General features: G+C 43.2%; 1 protein-coding gene across 3 annotated transcripts; it reads right to left on the bottom strand.

Moving 5' to 3' along the window:
• Window positions 1-215: 215 nt before the first annotated feature.
• On the bottom strand, window positions 216-26,349 carry LOC119459508 (formin-B-like). Of its 3 annotated transcripts, none has more exons than XM_049670624.1 (6): window positions 26,263-26,349; window positions 23,216-23,285; window positions 20,556-20,642; window positions 12,442-12,483; window positions 8,404-8,445; window positions 216-292 (listed from the first exon to the last, which is right to left on the bottom strand). In XM_049670624.1, the coding sequence occupies exons 1-6, from the start codon at window positions 26,344-26,346 to the stop codon at window positions 234-236; spliced, it is 384 nt and encodes a 127-aa protein (XP_049526581.1). In that variant the 5' UTR covers window positions 26,347-26,349; the 3' UTR covers window positions 216-233. The 3 variants fall into 3 exon arrangements, with proteins under 3 accessions (XP_049526581.1, XP_049526582.1, XP_049526583.1); XM_049670625.1 differs by lacking the exon at window positions 26,263-26,349 and adding an exon at window positions 26,173-26,241; XM_049670626.1 differs by lacking the exon at window positions 26,263-26,349 and adding an exon at window positions 26,158-26,197.
• Window positions 26,350-26,549: the final 200 nt, after the last annotated feature.

Here is a 26,549-nt window from a genome sequence, read left to right as displayed (position 1 = left end):
CGATGCATACATGCCTATCCCTGGCTCGATTTGGGCTCGCTTTTGCTAAATGTTCTCTTCATATTTACGACCAAGTTATCTATAAAATTTTCTTATAGACTAAAATGAGCGGTTAAAAATGAATTCATAATATTCTTAAGAATCCAGCACTGTTTTCCTCACTACGAAATATAAACCGTTTGCATTCAAGGTTGTCATTCATGCCACGATGTACTTTGCGAGGTTTTGTGAAACTACTTACCTGTGTACGTAACAGTACCGACTATTCCTGCAGCTTGATTTGGTTTGTGACCTGTAATATAAAAATCAGGCATGCTGAAGAACACAAACTAGCACATATCTATATTCCTTGAAATACAGTGTTCGATCTTTCATAGCGTCAATATCGATGCCTATCTGCGTAAAAGTCCGAGGGTTATTTGCCCCATAGTATAGAGACGACACCACATCACTTTCAGTGTTATGCTGAATGAAAAGCAAATGTGCATAAAAAAACAACTTTTCTCTTCTATAAACATTCTATATGTCTAAATGCCTAGATATGCCACCCTACTTCCAGTTTTCGTAGAAGACACGTACGACTTTATCCCTAGAAAAGCGGGATGTGTGTCCCTAGGGATGCCTGCCACTTTGTCTTGCTTGTCGCACGCTTCAGCGTAACGTAAGGAAATGACTTGAAAAAAATGCAGTCCCTTCAGGAAACCAAGCGACCATCTAGTGTTTATTTCAGATGTGAAGAAGCGACACTGGGAACATGCTACATTTCTAAGAAAGAGAAACGGTATGAGTTTTTTGTTCTGAAATCCAAGCCCTTGTTAGGTAAGATGGTAGAGTGACCGCCCCGGAAAGGCGTCGGTCCTGGGTTTGAAACGCCTGACCAGGAGGAATTTTTGCTCAACTGCGAAGCATTCTTTCTCAAAAACCCATACGGGTTTCCTTTGTAGCTTCATGCCATATTCAGGTAGATGACAATTTTCCCGTTTCTTAAAGACACCATTCAAATAACCAAACCGCTAGCACCCTGTTTCTGATAACATACCTCAAAATATTCGTATCATTTTTCCAAACAAGTAATTTAAAATACCATTAATATCCTAATTCATGGGGAAGTTTTCTGGGACATTTATTCATATATCTATCGCCGAGTTAACGCCCACCCTGAAAGGGTGAAAGACTGCTTGCAAGCGCAAATGCCCTCATTTCTGGCAAGCTGTTTTCCTAAGATATGGGCTAGTGTTCATACAATAAAAGTATTTTAAATTCGTTCTCACTAGCTTGCTATGCATGCCTTCAACATCTGAAAACAGCTAGGAAAAGACAGGTTAGTGTAGGCCTAAGAATATTTTTAATTTGTCATTTTATCCTTACAGACATCCATATAATTGTTTTTTGTTTTTTTTTTCTTGATTGTCATTTCATCATGTATTACGCCCTTCGTAGAAAAGTACACAATTTAAACTTCAAATTCAACCAAAGATAAGCTGCAGAGAAAATGATATAAATCAAAATTTCCAGCTGGCGTCTGACCTGGTAGAAATCGCTGAACGATACCTCAATAATACGCAGTTTATTTTGTCAAGGTACCAGTTGAATGGTCAGCTGCAACATACAATGGTCGCTACATCGTGCTCCCGCTGAATAAATCTTTTATGTTTGAACATCTGCCTTAGCGGCTGTACAGTACCGCAGTGAAGTGCACGAGATCTTGTACGGAGTGTACTAGGTGCCAGTAAAAAGAAAAGAAAAAAAACAAGCGGTTAGAAATATTCTGGAGTCAACCACGTCTAATAGCTGTTCAGTATCTTATGTGCAATAAATAAATAATAAATAAAATGTCGATGATTCAGCATAATGTCTATGAAAATCGATAACTTCAGGATTTCACAAAACCACTTGGCTGATTGTTTGTGCAGCACCCATGCGCTGTGCGGCTGCAAATCGGCAGACAATGGCGTTTAATTTCGATAGACACGGCCTATAAAAAAATCCACCAAAGCACCTTTGTTGAAGCTAAGCGAGTTGTTCGATTGTGTATACGCTAGTAGTCCTAACACCGGGCCCCGGCGGATTACCACAACAAATGAACAACTAACAGGCTTCGGTTATGTGAATGCTGATGGCATGTTGCCATCAACTGGCACCGCCATATTTTGATATGTGTCGTGGCGCTTGGACCCTTTCTGCACAACCGCCAAGATTGGTCCACATTGTGATGTCCGCTACGGACGGACTAACGGCCGGTAAACAGCTCCGCTGTTGATATATATATATATATATATATATATATATATATATATATGGTAGGAACTGGGCTTTTCAATAGGCCAAGCGTATTTATAAAAATGAGAAGCACAACTGCGTGGTTATCGTAGGTTTATTTACCCTACAGTCTTGGTTGGTGGAACTGTTGGGTAAGTAAACCTAAGATAACCGCGAAGTTGTGATTCTCATTTATATTTATATGTATACACACACATATAGAACTCGTCAGCTACGGTACGTGTAAGCATGCTGCTAGTGAATTTTTGTGTCGTATGTCATTTCTGGAGCTAGATCATTGACTACGTGCAACGTAGGGTGCCCGTCTTTTTTCGGACTAGATATTCCTTTAAAAGGACACTTGAAAGCTGAAATGTGCACCTACAATCATATTATTGTGTTGAGAAACAACTTATGCGGCAACTACCTGATTACGTCATAGCAATTTACAATAAGGTAAGTGTTCGTACGTTTCGTGGCCATGAATTTGCTGACATAATTTTTCCCATTGTGCTAAATCTTCATGAAAATTGTGTTTTTACCATTTTTGCATGAAAAATTTACTCGTGGTGATACCAATTTTGTAGTTATATTCTGTATTTATATTACGTAAGGCTGTTTATTCCCTTTCTAGAAAATCTTAGCGTGACAAAAGATTGTTGTTTAAATCAATGAAGACGTAGCAATCTCGAAAACTCAATTTTGATATAGGTAGAGAGTTAACGAAAACTTCAAATTATATCTGTTAGAACTGGCTGTCACAAACGTCTTCGTGTGTAGTATTTTTAAATGACACCACACAGATCCGTTTACTATTTTCTGCAATCTGACCTGCTTCGTGTAGGCCATGGGGAAAAAATTTGAAATTGCTACATTCTCTTTTTGATATGGCATTAACTACAGGACTGAATAGTAGCATTTTGACTAAGCGTGTTATAGAAAAAAAAATGTTGCAGTTTCGCCCGAAAGGCGAAGCATCGATTCCGATATCAAATTAGTGGACAGCTATACGAAGCATAGATGGTAGTTTCATCGGCCGTAAAAACTTGAAACATATGGATATGAACAAAATTAACAAATATGATGTCGCGCGCGCACAAGCAAACATGAACATGTTTCACTCGATGTCCGTGGAAACTCGCTGTCAAAATGCCGAAGTGAGGAAGTGTGGCAGCAGCTAGCGAGCGAATTGTACCTTCGTAGTACCTCTCACATCAAGGAGAACTCAGCCGCGAAAACATAGCGTGCGGCTGACTGCCCCTGTTGCAAATGGCTTTCGAGATGCAGCATCCCAGGTGGTCGGGCGCGGCAGCCGGGCCGCACGGAGAAGAACGCAACCCCTTCTTCCTACCCTCCCCCCGGGGCCATGCGCGCGATGGAAGACGGTACGCTTTCTCCCCGCTTCCGTCCCTTACAGCACGAGATTGAGCCGCGATCGCCGGCACAGCATCGCACACTTTCACTCGCACATTCAGCGTACGGCGCACGGCGACTATTTTATCGCCCTTGGATTTTATACGGAACCTCATGGCGACAGCAACGGGCGAAATGCGCCTGGTGTGTCTATATATTTACTATCAAAATAACACACATCTTGACAGTTTATTTTAAAGAGGAAGTGTTAAAGGTATTTCTCACGTGGGTTTCTATACACGCTCTCAAATTTATCGCGCCTTGGCACTCCACCTTTTGTATTGTATTGTGCATTTGAATAGACAAAATTGCGTCACTGTTTGTTATAATAATGCTGCCAACTCTTCCAATTTTTACACACATCAGTGCTTCTGTTTGAGGCTTGGCACGTAACGAAATAAACTGCAAAAAAATGCAGCATACCCAATGATTTCATTTGTAATCTATATACAGTGAACCTTTGTGTGAGTGCATGAAGAGTCGAAACACGAGCACACGTACCCACCAGCGCAGGAGCCCACAAATTATACCGAGCCTTTTGTTAGGCGGAGTTGCTGACTACTGCCGTGTATGGCGGACGCCTTGAACGCATCATGGTTTGAGAGATGTTAATAATATTAATCATAGGGCTTTACGTGTCCAAACCAGAATCTGATTATTAGGTACGCTATAGTGGGGTACTCCGAATTAATTATGATCACCTCTGTTTTTGCCGTGTACCTAAATCTAAGTACAGGAGTGTTTTCGCATTTTCACGCCATCTAAATGCGGCCGCCGTTGCCGGGATTTGATCACCTCGTGATCACCATCTCGTTATCAGCAGCCGTGATCAGATCGTGGTCACCTCGTGATCAGCAGCCCAAAACCAAACCCACTAAGTAACCCCGGTGCAAGTGGTTTTAGAGGCAGCATGCGCATGCGTACGTAACTCAATTCGAAACAATTCTTTCAGCAAGAAGCGTTTACTTCCTCATTACCCTGCCGTGTTATTTCGCGGATTTCTTCGCTACAGTCTTCCATTCTTGCCGAACACATCCAAAAATAATCTCCTTGCACTACAGAGCATACAAGCCCAAGCACTTCGGACATGTCTTGGCCTCTAGAGATGTTCTTCGACAGCTGCGACGATTTTCATTGCACAGGAGCACCCGATCACCACCCATATCGTCGCTGAGACGCTAAGAGTGCACATTCGACACCTTTCACGACTACCATCCCGCCATTTAGCCAGTTTGCCAGCGCGAAGACCACCGGCTACATTCTGTAGTATTGTGACGAGACAGCACGAGTCGATACATTCTGGCTTCAAGCCTGCAAAATGCCCAAGATCGGCATTGTGGTGTCTCCGGCAAATTCACGTGTGCCTCTCAGTTCCTGGGGCTGCTACGAAATCAGACCTGTCACCTTTAGCCCTGAAGCAGTTGTCCCTGATTTGCCTACACTGAGTCTTATCTTGCACCGAATACATATTTACACGGACGGTTTCACCAATTCCAACAGCTCTACCGGAGCAGTGGTTGTTCCATCGAACGTCAGTCTCTATGCAATTTAAGTACTCTCAGAACACAGCGTCGACAGCAGACAAACTTGCGGCTCTTCCAGGTGCAATCCATTACGTGCTCCAGTAACCACCAAATCGTTGGGCCATTTTCTGCGATTCCAAAGCAGCCTCTACAAACTCTGCAGTTTGCCATACGTCATGGGTTACATGAACAGCTAGTGTATGAAATAAGGCTAGCTTATCACCACGCGATCGAGAAAGGACACGAGATTGTATTTCAGTGGTTGCCGAGCCACTGCTGGAATTGTTGGAAATGACAGCGCCGATGAAGCTGCTCGCTCGGCTCATAAACACATCAGCGTATGCCTATACCGCTCTCAAGAACGGACGCTGCGCGGCAACTTCAATCACTTTCTCGCCACATCACACTTCTAAGATGGAATTCACCAGATTTCGGCAACACACGCTTGCATTCTCTCGACCCTAAATTGCGACTTCGCCTGCCACCTGGACTCTCCCGTAGCGAAGCAACTTTACTGTGTTACGTGTGGTTGGGCGTCGCATTTACAAATTCCCATTCATTCCTAATAGGAATGGCTAACAGTGCGGTATGCAGTTCGTGCGAATGCGATGAGACGCTAGAGCACCATCTGTGTCATTGCCCACCTTTTGACGCTCAACGACGGATTCTTCAAGCTCAACTCAGCATGTTAGATAGCAGAGTGCTGTCAGAGGAAAAGGTTCTGGGACCATGGCCTACGCATTCTTGCATGAGAAAGGCCACAAAACTCTTCTTCAGTTCTTGAAGAAGACTGGACTGTATGAGCGCTTGTGACAGGGGACGTTCCTCTGCGACTGACTCTGTGAATGACTACTCTTTATTATTTTTTGTATTCTCGCTCCTTATCTATTCTTTCCCCTTCCCTCTCCCCAAGCGTAGGGTAGCCAACCGGACAAGTAATTGGTTAACCTCCCTACCTTTCCCTTCTCGTCTCTCTCTCTCTCTCATTATCATGCCGTCACGGGTTCGCGAAGGCGAGCTTTCTGGTTCTGTTTTTTTTCTTTCCCCCGCACGGCCGGTGCCGCCACTGCCCGAATTAATTTATGTTGTGAGCGTCCCCTTTAAAAGAGGGTTGAAAGAGGGCGTCTCCTTTGAAACAGGGTTGGACAACCAAGCTTTTGCTCTTTTTTACAAAACTCTTGTTCTAAAAACACAAGGAATTCCCAGCATCAAACTTTCTGAACCACTACTGAGAACATTGTTTAGTACGCCTTCGTTGTTTGTGGTCTCCATGCTTTTCTGCCACCGAACCTCCAATCGCATCTTACTAATCTGTATTGCGGAGATGTTTACTATCCCCCTTGTCATCGCTGAACCCAAGGGTTTCAAGGAGGCCAGGGATGCCTAAACCCACAGCTCAGCAGATATCTTCACATTCTAATAAACCTTGTTTCCATAGCTTTACCGCAGCAAGCACATGCTTTCCGTTCCTTGGTGTACGTCGCTTTATAAGTACGCGTTCTAAGGCATCCTAATCTCGCTTCGAAAAGTAAACAGCAGGCTTTCCTTTTAGTTATCAAAAATTGTTTGTTTCCTAATTTCTTTTCTTCCTCTTAGGTAGTTACTCATAGCAATGTTCTTTTCCATTGCCACCACCCATGATATTGTCTCAGCCTCTCTGACTTTAGGTTTGACGTTCTTTTTTGCCATGTGGCTTACCATACCGGTCGCATACTTGCTGGTAAGCTTCCTAGTTCTTTCGCTCCATTGCGAATCTGTGTTTTTTTTTCTTTACAAATACCTGAACACTATCGCAACCCATTTACCTTCTTTCTTATTCCTCAGTCGTTTTTCAAAATCAATTTTACTCTGCGCTTCCCTCACTTCACAACTTGTCTAGCCTGTATCATCCTGCACAGTTCCATTTGTAGCCTTCCCATGAGCGCCCAATGCGAGGCATCCCATTCTGACCTTCGGTTGCCATTGATTGTACTTCTGACATCAAGCAAACAACCTCGTTTCCAAATGTAAGTCCTGGAATCATTACACCTTTCCACATATTGCGGAGCACCTTATACCTATTGTATCCCCATAGCTCTCTGTGTTTCATTATTGCTGCATTTTCTTGCTCTTTGCTATTATTGCTTTTTCATGTGTTTCCATATAACTATTTCCCTGGTTTATACATGCACCAAGGTATTTGTATTCTTCTACCCATGGTATTTCCTGGCCCTACATTGACATTGTATGTTCCCTGTTTTCTTTGAATACCTTAAGTAGTACTAAAACTTTATTATTTTCAGAAACCGGACAGGCTCCTACCCCAGTCCTCAGAGGGGGTAGGGTGTTAAAGACGAAGTTTGTCCAACAGGGTGGTGCCCCTATTCTAAGGCCCCAGTAGCACGGGCCAGCCAATCAGCTCGTTGGATCAGTCGTACCTGATCTTCCAGGCAGGGCTAGACAGCAGCGCCTCCCATTCATTCCACGTGCCGTTTGTTTCGTGTTCTTCTCCGTGTTCTGCACACTCCCGCGTTAATACCTTAAAAGCTTATTTTCTAATGCTATACTTTAATACTAAATTCTCGCATTCCGTTCCGCAGATATTAGCCAGACGTTGCATACCCATTTGCATGTTAGCAAGCAATACAATGTTGTCCGCATAAAACAAACCCCGAACCTGCTGCCTTACTATTGTGCCCACCCGTTTGTAGACGCTCGCCTCCGTGGAATGCGCGGAAGCTCGCACCATCTGGTGGCGGTGCAACCAACCCTGCGGCGTGCGCGGTGCGCGTACTTCCGCCGTGACTAGTTGGCCTATCCGGCAAGAAAACAGTCAGGTCACATCACCCACGGAAAGCCGGTGAAGTTCACTAAGAAAAGCTTCGCTTTTAAAAAGATAACAATTCGTCCTGCATTATACATACTACAATAATACTCTGCACCAGAGTATAGGACCGAACAAACAAATTAACTTACGGGTCAAAAGTCCGTGCTTCGGCCGTTTATTTTATTTGCAATTTGCTCATTTAGTTACAGAAAGCATAAAAATAGCACTTTCTACAGCAAAAAGTTTAATTTAATGAATGAACTAGCTTCACTCGTTTTAGCTTTATCAAACACATGTTGTCCGAGTTGCTCCTTTCTTCCATGATACTTTTATATCTGCTCGTTTAAACAAATTGCATCACTAATATCAGCCTTGCTACTTTTACTGTGACTGGTTTCTTACCTGCACCCCCTCCGCATGGTCTTGGTGGTGGAGGTGGGTGTCCTGCAAAATAAATACATAACAAAATGGGTGGACGCAAGCATCTCATCAAAGAAATAGGGATGATAATTATTCAGTGGAACAATATTTATTGTGGTGTATCTTAAAAATCTGTGCCATAGCTAAATGATGCTAGCCAATATTGACATGTGTGCTTGATTCTACTTTCTTCAAGGAACTGTATTTCACCCAACAAGGACCGAAACCAATCCCTTGCAATGGCGCGAGAGTGGACTGTGTTTAGGCAGGTACGCATCCCTATTTTTTGTGTTGAAAATGTGTGACTAACGGCACAGTACAAGAAAAACACAAACGCAGACCACCAGCGAGCACTGATTTGTAAGACGCCCGCATATTTGCGTAGATATATATTTACATGGCTCGATGGCGAATATATCATAGCAACCTTCGGTTTGCAGATGACGTTGTCCTGGTCAGCAACAACGGGGACGAATTACAACAAATGATTGAAGATCTTAACCGACAAAGTGTAGGAGTGGCGTTGAAAAATAATATGCCGAAGACAAACATAATCTCCAATAGCCAATAGCATTCAGAATCGCCAATCGGCTTCTAGAGTCTACAAAGGAGTACGTTTATCTAGGTCAATTACTTACAGGAACCGTGATCATGAGAAGGAAATTTACAGAAGAATCAAATTGGGTTTGAGTGCATACGGCTGGAATTGCAAAATCTTAACTGGAGGCTTACCACTGTCATCAAAAGGAAAAATATATAATCATTGCATTCTACCGATGCTAATATATGGGTCAGAAACTTGGAAGTTAACGAAGAAGCTCGAGAACAGAGAGCGAATGAACGAAAAGTGTTACGCATAACCTTAAGAGACAAGACGAGCGTGTTGTGGATGAGAGAGCAAACGGGGTAGCCGATATTACAATTTGCATTAAGAGAAAAAAAAATGGAGTTTGGCAGGCCATGTAATGCCTAGGATGTATAACCTGTGGACTACTAAAGTTACAGAATGGAAACCAATAGAAGGGAAGCGTAGCCGAGGACAGCCGAAAACTAGGTGGCGTGATGAAGCTAGGAAATTTGCAGATGCAAGTTGGAATCAGCTAGCACGAAACATAGGTAATTGGAGATCGCAGGTAGCGGCCTTCGTCCTGCAGTGGACATAAATTAGACTGAGGAAGATGGTGATGGTTATAAATATGTGCTGCGCAAACACACAAAAAATGGGCTCCTGCGTCGCTAAGACACCAAACAACATTGCATTGGGAAAAGGAGATGGAATGTAATAGCAAAAACTCTAACAAATGATCAGTCTAAATATTTAAACTCCTCGCACCGCTGACTATTCACAAGGGCCGCTTACGGACGTGGGACCTCATTAGGGAAGCGCGTGCACTTCGAAAATTTGTCTTGTTTTTATCACTGTACTTTTCTGGGTATTTTGCACTTGTCAAAATGTGGGTCTACATGCACACAACGCCATATGACTAACAAAGTTGCTCCACCATCCTATTATGACTGCCCAAGCTTGCTTCCTAAATCGTCGTTAAGTCTGTGACCTGCTGAACCTATAAAGAGAGAGCGGGACCATGTAAATCACCCCACAGAGCACCAAGTGAGGTATATGTGCTTCTTGCTGCAGGCTTTAGCTTTGGGCTCGGCCGGGTTTACGATGTTGCATATTGACTGTAGTGTGTTCAGTGTAAACTCGATGGGCGTTTCTTCATTCTAGCAGCGATTTTCTTGAGACTGTCGCTGTCCTTTCGTGTGTAGAAGCTTTGTGGCTCTCAGTTTAGTCGATTTAGTAACCCTGGTGAATTACGGCGCATATTATGGTTAAAACCTTCTCGGTGACGCTAACCAGACGCTGGCGTAAGTCAGTGCCTGATTCAGAAATTTCGGGGCCCTGGGCTATAATTGCATCCTTGGGACCCTAATAACGACGATGATGATGATGACGATTGCTTTAAGACCCTGAATTTTTCCAAGCTCACATGTTACGTTCGCTGATTAGTGATAAAATATAAATAATCTTTATGGGTTCGGGAAACTACTTTCTTGGCGTGATTTGTATTATTAGACGGTAATTATCTGACGTACACTTCCTTCTGGCGATTCTGTGGCGTCTGCAAGGTATAATTCTTCTTGTTGCTACTGTTAGACATTGTAATCTGAAGCTTTATTTGTTGCTTACACAATTTAGATTTTTATGGTAAAGTTATATCTACGGTGTTTTGGTGCCATTCTCAGAGTTACGTTTCGCCGAAACGCCCTGTACCAAAAAGACCGGTGCCGAGGTTGTGGCTTTCCCCGAAAACAACGCTACGGCTGTCAAGACGTTGCCCCGGCCGTCGGTTTTCAATGACAACGTGGGCAGCAAGCACTCTCAGCAACTTTTTTTTTCAAATATACTAGCAGGGCCCCTGCAAGTTGGGGACCCGGGGCTGCAACCCCCATAGCCCTTTAGGGGGTTACTTACGCCAGTGCCTTAATCCGGCACTGGCGTAAGTAACCCCCTAAAGGTTCTAGCTGAGCCAGGATACGTGAGCTATATTCCACTCGGTTTTATCCATAATTGTTAAGGAGTTTTTCAGTGCCCCATGTGGGAATGATATTATTAACTATCTGAATAACCTGATGAAAAATGAAACATCCAATTCGTTCATCATGAGCGGTATCTCCAGCCCAGGTAATAATGTCCAAGGAAAGCCCATTTTTAGTTCCAGGAGTGGCCGCTTGGAGTTCACCACAGATTTTTCCTTGGAGTTGAAGTCAAAGTAATTTAGAAAAGTTTCGGTAAATATTTACTTATGAATAATGTATTATTCGACAAGTAATTTTCGCCATTCTGAGTTGCTCAAGAAGTAGAATTCGAATACATGTCACGTGAAATTTCTTATGTTCTTTAACTATAATATCTGAAACAAGGAACGCCGCAACATTATTGGGTTGTGAAAAAAAAGTGCTTTTCTTATTTTGTGCACCGCGTTCCAAGATGTCGACTCATTTATCGTCAGTATTGCTTCCTGTATTTTTTTTCGTTTTTTTTTCGCAGAACGTAGGAATGCTCACGATATATCAAGACCAGTGCACGCGTAAAAATATCTCAAGTTTTAAATCATGAAGATTCGTGCATTACCCACGCGTTATTTTCCTGTAAAAATTGGTAGTTTTCATTAGTGACTCATATTTTGGTTCATGGGACCTTGTGGGATTATTTTTGTTCCATAGTGAATAATTCACAGTCGAAAATTGTTCTGAAAAAACTCCAAGGTTTTGGGGATCGGACATCCTGTCCTTCTGCCAAAGGGTCCTCTTCTGTATCCGTGATGATCACAATAGTTTGGCCTTGCGCATTTCACCATCTTACTAGGAGTATCCTGGTCTGGCTCGATACGCCTGCTATCTTTTTTTTTTTGGGGGGGGGGGAGCGCACAACCTTCTTCCCCTATAGTTTTCGTTAGATATGCAATTAAACTGCTACCCAGTGGAGCTCGCCCACCTCCGCTATATTCCTCTAGATGACTGTACTGTGTCTGTATTATCAGTTAGCTTTGTGCCTTGTCGTCGTTGCACATTATCAACTCCTCAAGTTTAATGTAGAGGAGATAAAGCGCCTTCATATTACAAAGCTACTGTTTAGCCTCAGCGTAGACTTCATGTCCGCCGAGAGCATTTCGCCGTACGGAAACGCGAGGTCAACATAAAGGGACTACGCCGCCAAGACCCTGTACTTAACCGATTTCTTCTGAGCAAGTCAATTCGTAATTACCTCAAGTAATTGCTGTAAATTTTATAAACAGCACAGCGTTGTACTGTAATTATTTTACCCCATCTATCATCCGGTCTATCAACTTAATATGGCCGCTGCAGTACACAAAATCAGCTATACAAAAATGTTCACGCGCTTTGTTACGAAACAGTTTTACTGTAAATTTGGTAAAACATCACGTCTATTGAATTAATAAGAAGGGCCATTCATCAGCGAAAATTTATTCTTTACAGAAATGATTAAATACATACCATTACTAGGAACCGGTGGTCGTGGCTGAGTCCCCGAATTATCTGTAAAAAAATATTGCACCGAAAAAGCAGCGGCTTATTCACAGAATATGATGAAATGCTCAAACACATCACCTAATTCAGGGCGAGAAGAAACATATATATAGAAGATAAGGCAGAATGGATCAAAAGCTAGGTGGTTCCTATAGGAAGGGCAGAAGTAAAGCTAGGTAGTTGGAAAGGACTGCCCCGTTGCAATGTGTGCTTGTGCCGCTTATGCGAAACATAAAAGGCAAGCTGACTAGTGGGTGGTCTGCACTACAAGGGAAGGTGACAAGGAAGAACGTATCAGGATGGTGAATAAATGCTGGCTTGCTTGCCTTCGTGAGTGGCTCGCACCCACTATGGGGATTGGCCAAGAATCGGGTGATTGAATCAAATGAATTATTGGAGTCTAATAAGAATAAACAAATGGGGTAAGAATGGTCTCAACTTTTTGTGCCGTAAGGTGAGAATGAAGATACAGTAAAAATTGCTGGTTCTCCCGTAATCGAGAGTCGATGTAAGCATGCAATGGCTACAGTTAAATTAGATTAGTTGTCGATGTTACTGGCCACATTCCTTAAATGGGTGTAGAGCATGTTCGCAACGGGACACGCCAGCACACGACACTGCACCACACCGCAGCACGCCATCATGTGCAATGGCGCAGATTGACGCTGCCCAGCTAGAAGAAAACCGGCTGAAGGCGGCACGACAGGCAGCTAAAGACATCAGGGAGACAGAGCGCAGTGCCCAGCTAGGATAAGAAAAGCGGCTGAACGAGGCTCCTCGCAACGTGGCGCCATTTCTCGAGGCGACGCAAAACCCGCGCCGTGGAACTCACGTCCGCTGGCATTCAAAAGAGCGCAGGAAACCCTGCCTCAGCGCCAAAAGATGACAATCAAGTGTATGGTTCCCTGTATCGGCGTTGTGAACGTCGCTGTTGGAAATGACAAATAAAACATCAGCGTAGTAGAAGTTACAGCTTGAGTGATTTTATGAACAGACATTAGGTATAACTGTTAAGCAACATTTTTTGTAAATTATTTGGGCAGTAACTCGTCTATGTAATGCTGTCCTGTACAAAAGGAGTGGGGGCCAGAGTCCGCATTTTCGTAACTTTTGACTGGTTGCCCGGATGATCTCACTTTGCTGTCGCAATGATGCCCGGATGTCCTCTTTTAAATTCCCGGATAACAGCTCCAGCTTTTGGCTCAAGGTCACTTGAGTTGCAGGCGACTGGAGCTAAAATCATTAAAATTATGGCACACTGTCTTGAGTGTCTGTTTTTTTGTGTGTGTGGTGAAGTCGATAAAAAAAGAGAGGGAAACAGACCATTTTACAACTTTTCAATGAACAGTTGACATTTCAATTAGCTCGCGCAGATTCCTCTTTGGGGGAGTAAGTTGCTTAGATTCCATGCCACTTTAGTGACAGAAAAAGTAGTCGGTGCATTTATTTGCTTGTCATTTTGATTCTTGAAGCGTGCGCACAGCACATACGCAGTGCTGGTCAGTTTATAGACATTAAATAGGTAGTATTGCTACGCGTGCTCATCTCTCTATCCAGGAGACCGCCTCCGACCGTCTAAGAACTCTTCAATGTTATCGCCCGGCGCATAGCGCGCCTTTCTATATTTTGGAATTTTCTGGGATGTTTTCGGTGCTGCAGCCTGTTGATGTTGTCGCCGAGTCTTGTGCAATCACATTGCATACGCGACGAGAATAGTGGTGTGCATTGTAAAACATTGTAAACCACAATTATGCTGCAAGGTTCAATGAGCCATATATAAATCGCTGATGCGTCCGATCCGCACAGCAGACTTCGACAACTGTCGACTGTGCTTTCCGCTATTGCTGTGCCTTGAGTGTCATTTCATTTCACTGAGCACAACTTCGTCAAAAAAGAACGTTTCGGGATCCGCAGTTTTCTCTACCGTTTGGTTCTTCTACGCCACTACAGTGTGACAATACATATCCCCACTGTGGCATGTTACGAACCCGTAACCAAGCTTTACTGAAGGATGCTGCAGTGGACACCACCATTTTTATTGCGATAAGATATATATGGACGCTCAATGTGAAATTTTGCCGCCGCTGACGCCATGACGCTCCGCATATATTTAGGTACACGTATGCACTATGCTATGCCATGCAATATGACCTCCTGCTTTTGCGGGTTACATTGCCACACTATTCTATCACCAAAGTTGTTATACGAAGTCTTACATTCTTGACAAAATGATTCCTCCGAGTCTTGAGAATGGCAGCCGACAAACAAATGATACAAAATACTGACAGCGCATGTCTTTATCCTAAATCTTCTCAGCTTAGTAATATATTAAAAGTGCTAAACAATATCAGAGCTCGAACCCGAAAATGATGTAATTTTACTGGCGCCGGTCTTTTGAGGCTGCACTATCTCCTGGATAGGTCCACAAAGGGGGGTTTGAAACATATCCTATTCGGAAAAGTGGTGGTAAGTAAATGAGAAATACTTTTTCATTACTAAATAAACAAATTATATTGTCCGACGGCAGGTTTCTAACAAAAGACCCCTAGCACAACAGTTTGATCCTCTAATTCCGTTATTGCAAGCACACGTGCCTCAATAAACGGAATAGAAGATTCTTAAATTTTTTTCTGCGTGCAAGCCAGCGCACTGAGACGCTAGGCGCGTTTTATGAGCACTCCAGGCGGCGTTTCGCTGTCATCAATAGTTACACATAAAAATACTAATTCTTATTGTCTTAATATATCTTCTGAAGACAGTTACTCAGCATAACTACGATTTTCCTTTAGGTCGAAGCTTGAAAGCCAGTTCAAGAAAGATTTCCAGGTGTGTTCATGTTCCAATCGCAGAGACTGGTGCACAGAACAAGCTGTTTTCTAAGACCTCAGGTTAAACAAGTTCGCTTGCTGGAAGGAATTGTAAAACAGCCTGTGCAGACGGCCATAACGACCCTGTCTGTTTGTGCCATTGTTTTCCTTAGATGTAGTAGCCAAGGTACGATGGCTCGAGTATTGTATATTGGTGCCGGGTCTCCACAGCGAAGGGCCGTGTGTCTCACATGGCGCAAACAACATGCCCCCGTGTGTTCCCAGAACGCCGGGATACAAGGTCCAGTGAATAGATTATTGCAGGGAAGCAAGGTGGTTCCGCATACGAGCAATGGCCACTCCGTTAGTTCAGATGCTGAACCATGTGTGTGCGGCGCACGCTGCAGCTGAACGCCGGAGGCCACACGTGGCACTGTGGGGAACAGGAGGACGAGGCTAAGCGAAAACGTCGGCAAAGCTCTGTACTTTGAAAAACGCGAAGTGCACACACATGTCCACCGAGAGCATTTCGCCATACGGGAAGGCGAGGTCAACACAAAGTGACTACGCCGCCAAGACCTTGTACTTGTAACCGATCCGGCACGCGCTCACAGAGTTTTAAGTATGAAATGCGCTTTTAGCTCCCGTTGTCGGCGACCTTCAAGTGACCTTGAACCAAAAGCCAGAGCCGTTATCAGGGCACACAAAACAAGAATATGCTGGCATGTTGAGAAGGAAATTTATTCAGCCGTAGGCAAGCGTACAACTGTTGTATGAACGTAGAGTACAATATAAGGTACTGCACATCGTACTTGACATAAACAAAACAAAAGAGCAAACAAAATAGTAAACGGTGTATGCTTAACACTGACTTTGCCACACATAAAACCACTGTGGCAGTGTACATGCAAAATCATAAATATAAGCGTCAGATTCATAAATGACGCCCAAGGCACATACAAGTACAATGTCTACTCAGACAAACAAAATGTGGCCATTATTCTGGCTGTAGCAAAACTTTGCCTCGAGACTGGGTTAGGGATCGCTTAGTCCAGTGGCGAAGAAACTCGGTTGAACAGCTGTTCTTCTGGATGACCCCATTATATCACCCGTAGTTTGCTCACTCTGGGGTGCATTGCTCTATTTTGCTGCACCGCTAACCGCACGATCAGAAACTTAGAGGAGTATTTTCTTAGTTCGATCTTCATTAGAAAAACTACTGTGCGGAATTTAACGTTCTGCCACATTAGCGAACGCGTTATCGATATGGTATCCAGGCGACGTCGCATTATTCAACGAAATATAACCCGACCGAAACCACGCCGCACGTTTCATCTAGCGCAACTACCTATACAAGGCCAGTATAACCTAAATGAGCATAATCTCAACCTTCCTCTATACTCACAACTAGACGTAAGTTTTATCTCCTCAGCCTGCTTCATAATATTTACTACCACTACCCTTGTCTTCGCTCTCGCTTGACAATGCCGCCTTTATTTCTTTCAGCTAGCATTGACTACAATGAAGAAGTACACGTGTCGCGTTCCCCAACTCTTACTCATTTTCACTCATTTGTGGCCCACACAACCAATTATTAGAATTACCTCCCACATTCATTAACAAAGATTGTATGATCATTTAATTTCTGAATTACACAAGTTGTTAGAACAGAGGGTGTTTCAACGAACGCTTTCGAAAATTTTTAAAGGTTGCCTTTTTTAACCAAACGTCGTTTTACGCATTGAAGCACAAAATTATCTGGAACGTCAATGTATTTCTCCCCAAAGTTCAGGAATTATTATGTGGAAACTGTTGTCATCCTGCGAATTCGTTCCAAGTAGATCCGGCGTACAAACGCCGCTGCTATAATTTGTGAATTGCAATGTGAGCCATAAGGCAATTAGTGAACAATTTAGTGAATTTTTGTTAATTAGTCGATTATGCATTTCAATTTTTTGAGCAAGTAATGCCCGCCTCTTGGAGTCGACCAGCTCATGAACTAGAATTGGGCTATCAGCCACAGGTAACCTTTAAAATTATTAGAAAGTGTTAGCTGAAACACCTGGTGTAAGAAGGGCCCATCCTATTCCTCCCTTCGTCAGTCTTAATTTTCAGTATGTCAGCGTATCTGAGCATGTTTGGGAATGTCTTTTGTTATACAACGGAAGCTCTATCCACACTCTCATTTTGTTTCCGTTTACTAAGACATGTGATTCGTTAATTACTATTTGCAGCTGTGTTGCATACATTTCTAATTTGAATATTTGTTTATGTTTTTTCATGTTCGTCTCGCTAGTCGCTAATGCCAGTAAACTGTTGTACCTAAATTTTGTTAGTTGTCTCCACGTGTTTTCATATCGTTGGTTTGGTTATGATTATGGCTTGTGTTTGTTATGCGCTATACGTATAACAAATTTTTCTTGTACCATGTACTGTGGCGCACAAATATCGACACATTGTCACCTTGACTAGCCATGTTGCCATCATCATGTTCTAGTATTCCAACTGTTTTGGTAGTTCCCCTAATTGATGTAGTGTTAGTGCTGGTTTTAGTGGTGTAGCATTTGCTGTCGTGTGTTACTATGCCCCTCCCCTCTATAATCTGAAAAAAAAAACCTGTGTCATAATTAATACCCGCCGATGCAGAAGGCGCGTTCTTTCTTGCGTCTGAATTCGGGGTACTTTCGCCATCTAACGTTAAAGAGGCTCTCAACCACTCCTCGGGCTTGGTGAGAAAACATAGTCCGTGGACAGCATACGCTGCTGTGAACATCGCAGCCAAATTTTGAAGCCGTGCGCGGCGCGTGGAGCTCGCAAGCGTCACCGTTTCCTGAAGCACTCTCCTTTCAAGAGAAACCTTCGCCGCACTTTTTTCGGGCTGTGATATTGCTTCATGGATCAGATTCTCATACGCGGCTGCTATTAGTCTATAGCTAACATTACTCAAGAAGGGTGTTTGGATAAGCGCGCTTCTTGCTGTTGTTCCTGTTACGTTTATTGATGCAGTTTATTAAACAGGCTGAAGTAAGCGAAAACTGGCGTTTGGAATTTCGATATCAATTACCTACTTCCGGAAGAACGACTATCGCGGTATCACCGACTATCGTCTGCTGATGCTCGGCGGCGCCCGCCTGTGTAACACTGCAACTTTGGCTACACTTCTTTCACTCTCACAGCAGTGGAGTCTCACTCATTTATATTAGTTGTGATCACTTAACTACTCTAATTAGCAAAAGTAAAATAACAATTGTCCGACTTGGCTACAATAATAAATATGGGATTATTAGAACAGTATAGTGCAATATGGCATGTTATGTTTGATTTTATTGATGTATTTAGTATCCATTAGGATGCTGACATTGTGCATTCATATATATTAGCTTCCTTTTGTATCAGCGCAAATAAAATTTGCTCTCGGTGTTTAAGATACTGATTCTCTCACAAGTCGAGTTCTAACTCCCAATTTGCAGCACGACAATATCTATCTCTAAGTTGGTGAATATTATTGATTGTGGTGAGATCGCTACAAAATAATCCTTCAGTAGCTATATGTAGGCAGCGCTGCGGTTATCGTTCGGAGCGAATACTACGAGCTGGTACAACATTTTGTTCTGGAGGAGGGGGGGGGGCGGCTTGGAACGAGGCGAAAACGCTGCACAATGTTTGAGAAAACAAGTGCACACTAAGGAAAACTTTTATTTGTACACACTAATATTTATACGTTCATACACAGTGAAATCCGACTCCAAATAACCTCGCAACAAGTCGAATGATAGTCAGAGCGCACAGTTCTGTCATCTGGTAAGACGAGCAGGCTTTATGAAAATATTTAAATACTTTTTCAAGCAGATTAAGCAATGACGTGCTAACGCTAGTGGAACGTCTATTGTGCATAGCATACCTTTCAAACGCTTTCCAATTTCGTTCGTCATTGTATCGCCTTAGGATTCTACACCAACCTAAATTCGGTATACATTGAACGAAGCCCAGTGAACAGCAGAGTTAATTCATAATTTCTCGTTTTAGTAGGTGAGAAAACTGTGCTCTCCGAGTGTCATTTGACATTCTGAAGAGCACACACATTAGGCAGGACGAAGGAAGTAAACGAAAGGGGATCGGTAACTCCCTACCAATTTTACTCGGAGCAGACAGCCAACACATAAAAAAACAAGGGAGGCGTGCAGGTCGCAGTACGCCTGAGAGGACAGGAACATCGTAGTCCTCATGCAATGCTCACGAACAAGCAAATCAAAGCCTTCATGCTAATAACTTCTGTTCATTACTGCACAACAATATGAATGCGTTACTGATAACTGATGAATACTGATGAATGCGTTCTGCCTGATATAAAAATATTCTCTTACCTAACGCGCTAGCATCCCTGCAAGCACGCGTGCCTTCCATCTACTTATTTTGTCCCATCGAAAGTGTGGCCTTGTTAAACTTGCAAGTGCTAACCAACTAGCCCCGGAAAGTGGCTTACCCGCCGCGGTGGCTCAGTCAGCTAAGGCGTTGCACTGCTGAGCCCGAGATCCCGGGATCAAATTCCGGTCGCGGTGGCCGCATTTCGATGGAGGCGAAATGCAACAATGCCCATGTGCTTGCGTTGTAGGGCACGTTAAATAACCCCTGGTGGTAAGAATTAATCCTGAGCCGTCCACTCCGGCGTGCCTCATAATCAGAACTGGTTTTGGCACATAAAAACCCAGAAAGAAGAACGGAATGTGGCTTCTTAAGCTACAATACGTTGGGATTTTCTATTGGGGAATAGCGAACTTGATATTTTTGCAAATATTTTGTCTTTTAAAATAAAAGTTGGTTAGACTGCGCTTGTGTTGCTTATGTTTTACAGTCTTTCTGTGCTGTTCTGGTGTATTATCGTAAATATTGTACCTATTTCACGGTTTTTTCCACTTCAGTAGGAATAAAAATGGTCGAGCACTGGACTCTTTTCGTATGCTACAGTGTAGTGGCAACACAGATAAAAAAAATCATGGTGCTATATAAAAGACTTTTATAAAGACATTGATAGTAGTGGCTATGGTGGCGTCTGCATAATAGATGTTATGTTTTTCCTATCGCTGCTTAATTTCCCACAACATTAGCATTCGATAAATATTCTTTTGGCCCAGCCTACGCCCTAACCAACAAAAATAGGTAAACCAGTGATAGTGTAAACAACAGGCAAGCTTACACCAACCCACATCAGCAATAAAATGGATTAAATCGCCATAGCATCGTGCTTAGAGGAACGTAAAGGAAATGTTTTCTTACTACATCTGCAGTTGCACGAGGTGGCCGGGTTTGAACAGACAGGTTGTCCTGGTTGCTGGCAAGCAGGCAAAGGACAAGGGCCCGCCGCTACAAATGAAAACGCACGTGATTTATAAAGTTAGGTGTGTTTACTTATACAGGGTGTCCCAACTACCATGCGCCAAGATTCACAAATTTGCAGATGCCTCATAGATGGACAAAACGAAGGTAATTTTGTTTGCCGTCGCTAAAAATTACGCAGATTATTTTTTTTTTGCATTCCACCTAATTAGATAATTAGTCGTAATAATTCATGAACTTCTCAAATATTACAATATGCGGAATGCAATCAACCTGTCGATATGGTTTTATTGATTATGAAAAGGCATTTAGGTCAGTAGAGATACCAGCAGTCGTAGAGGCATTACAGAGGCAGTACAGGAGGCATACGTGAATATTTTGGCAAATATCTACTAGATTCCACAGCAGCCTTGGTTCTCCACAAGAACAGTGGAATGTTACCTATCAAGAAAGGGGTCAGACAAGGAGACAAAATCTCTCCAATGCTATTCACTGCATGCTTAGAAGAAGTATTCAATCTCTTAGACTGGGAAAGCCTAGGAATGAGGATCAATGGCGAATATCTCAGCATCCTTCCGTTTGCGGATGACATTGTTCTATGCTGCAACAATGGGCACGAATTACAACAAATGATTGAGGACCTTAGCCGAAAAAGTGTAAGAGTGGGTTGAAGATTACCATGGAGAAGACAAATAAAATGTTCAAGAGCCTGGCAAAGGAACAAGAATTCAGGATCTCCAGTCAGCCTCCAGAGTCCGTAAAGGAGTACGTTTATCTAGATCAATTACTCACAGGGGACCCTGATAATGAGAAGAAAATTTACAGAAGTATAAAATTGCGCCATGATACTGTTGTTTCCTTGCATCCACGTTGTCCGCATGTGTTTTGCTTGTCAGTGCTTTGTTACATCAGCTGCGCTTGCATACCGTTTCTTGGAACGTCTTCAAAATATGGGTAGCGTGACCTTCAGCCCTTTGTTGTTATTTATTCCGTATTTTGGGTGAGGATTCTTCTCTATGAACTGTGCTTAAGAAAGTGTTCTTAGGTGGTTGGTTGATCGACTTGCCAATGACGCATGGAAGTTATAACGAACTCAAGGATTGGTGAACTGATTGTTCAGTCACAAAACAAACCAACAATCATTGGTCAATAAACACTTTGGGCGGTGCGTTCAATGTATAAAATGTGGCTGCAACGTTCCTATCGTGGTTGTGGACGTGACTTAGGGTACTAAGCATCATCGGCTCGGCCGAAATAGGGTTGCCTTATGTGTGGTCCAAACCAGTGTAACTCTCTGTAACCTGTGTACCACTGAAACCTTGCAATCTTGTGACCAAGCATTGTAAAGTCTTTGTGAATACGTTTACTTAGTCCCTACGTCAGTGTCTGCGTCCTTTGAGCCTAAGTCACCCGTTGAGCCACCTGAGCAGACCGTCTCTGACGCTGCGTCCCGAACGCCGAGGGTGGGGGCGAGAACAATGCATCATCATCATCGCAGGAAGACAAGACGTTTACTAAATTATTTAGTCTCCCCGCTCATTATTGTGTATGCACCCACAGGGCTTCATAGAAAACTGTTTCGCATGATAAAGATTCCGCAGCCAACTTTAGTGCAGGGAGCAGTAGACGACGGGCGAGGAGAGCTACACATGATGATGCCCCTGATATGGGGACCTCTTTTGAAGTTAGAGAAGCGCCCTGCAAAATTCGTTTTGAAGAAAGGCTGAGGAACATATATGAAAAAAAAGTGGGCGGCTTGAGGGGACAAGTATCTGTAACTGAAAAGTGGGGACACAGATTGGAGGAAGAGGTCAACAGTGTTGGCAATCAAGCACAATGTAATTGAAGCGTAAATAGAGAACCAGGAGTTATTATAAAGAAAGTGAGAGCAACCGAGAGTGTAAATTGTAGGCAACGAATGGAAACCGAAAAAAGTCGAAGGCCTGCGTTGCACACGCAACACAGTCACGGCGTAAGCTGGTGGAGCGTCTCAAGAGTAGCTACAATTTCGGCACCGCGCACAACGGGGTCTTCGCGGCAAAGTCTCTTCGCCTCATTTTGACGAGAACGATTTGAACTGTCCGCCCGGCGTCGACGGCGAGCTGCGGCTTGTAATGCTCTCTGCACAGCAGTCTGCTGAGCCCGATGATGCCTGGTTGTAGCCGCGCACGTAGCTCTAGGATTCGCTTCTTCAGTAGTGGTTCGTACCTTGCGAGGAGACGCCTAACCTGTGCCGAAGAGGTATCAAGAATACGTGGCGCACATCTCACATCCCTTGACCCGTGGCACGGTACGTTGTTGTTGTTGTTGATGATGATGATAATGATCATGAGAGTTTATTTGAATCATCAAAACGGGCTGGTGACAAATAGTCACATAGCCTGCTTGAGTTAACCAGGCCCAGTTACATGCAGCATGCAACTGCTATATGCAACCTACATATCGGGCATGCTGCGTTTGCAGGCCCCTTAATTAGATGGCGCCACCATACTTGCGGAGGCTCCGGAAAGGGCAGTGGCTTATATCTAGTGCCAATAGTAATTGAAACAGGAAACGCTAATTATCTGTCAAAAACATTTTGAGATCAAAAATATACTTGCATGTTGTCGAAATGGCCAGCAACATAAGGAGGGCGATGCTCAGGGCAACCATGTAGCACCTCATGGCTGGCTGCGAATCAATATGAAGAACTGGTCAATCGAGAAATGAGCTAATTGAATACAAAATTGCCCCTTCTGTACCAACGTTTAACATATGCGTAGCCGCCATGTTTTTGCTGATATACAAAGTAGTGGCAAGCGACAAAAACTGACACAAAGCTGGTGGTAAATTCTGCCCTCTCTTTGTTTCTAACATTGCTTCATTTCAGTTAAATACTCAGGATATCGGTACACATGGCAACACTATTGCAGGTGCTACCATGATTTATGGGTTATTTGACGTGCTGCTTGTGGTGGCGACTGGCGAAAGCAATGTATGACTTTTTTCAATACGATGGGTTTGGTGATTCTACATGGTCAGTGATTCAATTATTTTTATATTATTAACTTGTTTAGGAACAACTCAGTACTTGTGTGCCTAGTTACCCACTAACTTATTATATGTTGCTCAAGTTTTTCAAGAAAGTCTACTTCGGCATTTTAAGACGAAAATATGTACTTATGGTCATTTACAAACAATTTATCAAAATTATATACGGACTAAATGAGATAAAGGGACGTAATCCTGTTTCTTACAAAGAAGATGTACGCACGACAGCATAGCCATGGCAAAAATTGAGACAAAGATCAACTGCAAAGCACACTGCGAAGTGGAAAATAAAACACCAAATATAATGCGCTAGTCTATTTAGTCTAATTTATTTGCAATGGCTAGTTTAGAATTCCAGATTATTCCGAAGAAATAAAACGTCATTGCTAAGGCATCAAACTTTACTTGATTCCCAGCTCTCTTCAAAAAAATACCAGTCACACAATAATTCCAGATGACCGTCTTTCGCGCCGAAGCATTGGGTGCTTGCGCAGACTGATATCTTTCTAGTAGCGAGTGAAGCTCTCACGGCTTTTCAATACTTTAAATCAGATCCCACAAAAACGGCCTATGGTAGCATTTTGCTGGTGGCAAACCCTTGTTATATTGTGTCAGCATTTTAGGTTAGAACGTGATCTTCGCAAGACAATGTTCAAGTTCACGAGAAGTGTTTTGCATGAGACACATCAGTCGTATTGGCTAAAAGTCCCCTACGCTGAACTTTCCAGATGCTGCAACAGATGCTAAAAGTGGAGTTGTTTTTACGAATATTCCCGTTTTTGAGATTTGTCATCTTTCCCTTTCTTTCCTCTTTCTTCCCATTCTCGCGATCTCCCATTTCTATGTTCCTGTCTCCTCCTTTCTGAAGAGTAGGCAGGCTCTGTGCCCCTTCAGGTGGCAGTGGTAAGCCCGCTCCTCGCTTTCCCTTTCGTGGCAAGTAAATATGCGTACGTTTCCAGACAAATAATAACAATTTAATAGTAAGTAATGCGAGACTAGTTGCTAGCTCAAGACTGGAACATATCCATCTGTTTTACCGTACTTCAATCGTCCTCATAGTGTTCTGACCTTCAGTCCACCTCATCATACCCGGTCCTACCTTACCAATATAGCGATTAAAAATACAAGTTTGTCAACGCATATCGAACATATGATAATGATAATGTACACTTGAGAGCTTGATGTACAGCCACCGCGATATTGGCTTCGTGCTCTGCAATAACGAACCCAACAGGTGGCTCCATGCACTTATACTAGAGAGAAATATAGACAGAATACTAGAGAGAAACAATTATCATTGTGAATTAGAATCAGACATGGATGAAAAAAGGTCTTCTGATCAACGACGTAAGTCGAAAAGCCTGCACTCGAAAATCGTTGTTGTTGCACAAATCGTAGAAACGTGCCGTTTCTTCCCACAGGAATGATCATCGCTTGCGTTCGGAAAATCTGAATATCGAACAAAAGCCGCGCAACTGCGTTTTTATCCTAATTCCTTCCAGACCATTTGCTCAATATTTTCCAGGTGTGCAATAAACTATCATAAATTCTACTAAATTTCATTGATCGAGGAAAATTTTAAGTACCCGAGGTACACGAAAGGCTGCTGTGGGCGCACAATACCCGGCGTCACTGGATGGAAGACCAGTAGATTTTTTTAAATATTTTTATCACACTGTCAATATTGCCTGCCGGTAAACACAGCGCCTTCAAGCAGTACACTTGAAGTTTTTTTTTTCTAATATTCTAACGCGCGCAGCTTCACAGAGCGCGGCTATGTGGCTTCCTCAATCAGGTGCTGCCAAGGCTGTGCTAGCGTCGCGTCTGGTTGCATGCTACGGGAATATGCACTCCACGCCCTATAGCAGCAGTGCTGGGTGTTGCGGAGCTGTAGCGCCACCATACCAGCTGACGATCGAGGCCCGTACCGCGATATTGGTTTCCAGCAATGTATCTGAAATCGCGCGCAATGCTGAATATAAAAGTAGCGGCGTACAGGCATGTGAAGGCTACAGCAGGGATAACGATAGCACACGACGATGACATTGTGTGCTTTAGGAAAAAATATTTGTGAGAATTTGGACTCACAAATATTTGGACTCTGGTCTAATAGGACTCTGGTCCTATAGGACTCTATATAATAGGACTGTGGTCTAATAGACTCTGGTCTATTTGGCCTCTGGTCTAATGGCGTGGCGCTGTCGCAGTAAAATGGATCGGAGAAGCATGAGTCAGTAATGCCTATTAAGGCTCTTTTTCCCGTCAGCCTCATTTAGGCAATTGACTTCGTTACTTGTTATTTTGATAGGATCATGCGTCCAGTACATTTAGGTTGAGCGAACATAGAACACGATGCATAAACTGTCACGTTGCGCTCATCGTGTAGGTGGTAAACGAATATTTTATTTTTGTTGCGTTAGTAACCGTAGTTCTTATGTTGCTTAACTTGCGAAGAACATTAATTACAACTATTGGCTCTTGTACTAGATACTGTTCCACAGAAAAAAATGACATGAACAGTGCCTACAACAACGGCGCGTAAGCTGCATATGGCGCGGGAAAATTGGCAAATGCGGGGATCGTGGAGGGCACCTGTGCCGGGTTTGCCAGTACTCACATGCTGAGATGCAACCGGCTGTGCAGAATTGGGTCTGCTCTGATTCGTACTGAGACAGTAAGCTTTCTTTGCTTTCACTGTCATTGTTCAGTGCCAGTGTCATTCAGTGTCATTCATACCTTTGCTACACCGGCAGAATTTCTGAAATATGACAATGGCTTTCTTTCTCTTCAAATATATATCGTTAATACGTTACTTTTAGACGTCACGCGATAGAAGAAATTGTTTGCTCTTCCCCTGCAGAAAAGCGTGGTAAAATAAATTTGAGCTCTAACATTTGCGCAGAT

This window comes from Dermacentor silvarum, chromosome 7, assembly GCF_013339745.2.
Source record: "Dermacentor silvarum isolate Dsil-2018 chromosome 7, BIME_Dsil_1.4, whole genome shotgun sequence".
NCBI classification, from domain to species: Eukaryota; Metazoa; Arthropoda; class Arachnida; order Ixodida; family Ixodidae; genus Dermacentor; species Dermacentor silvarum.
This window is presented reverse-complemented; position numbering and strand designations above follow the sequence as displayed.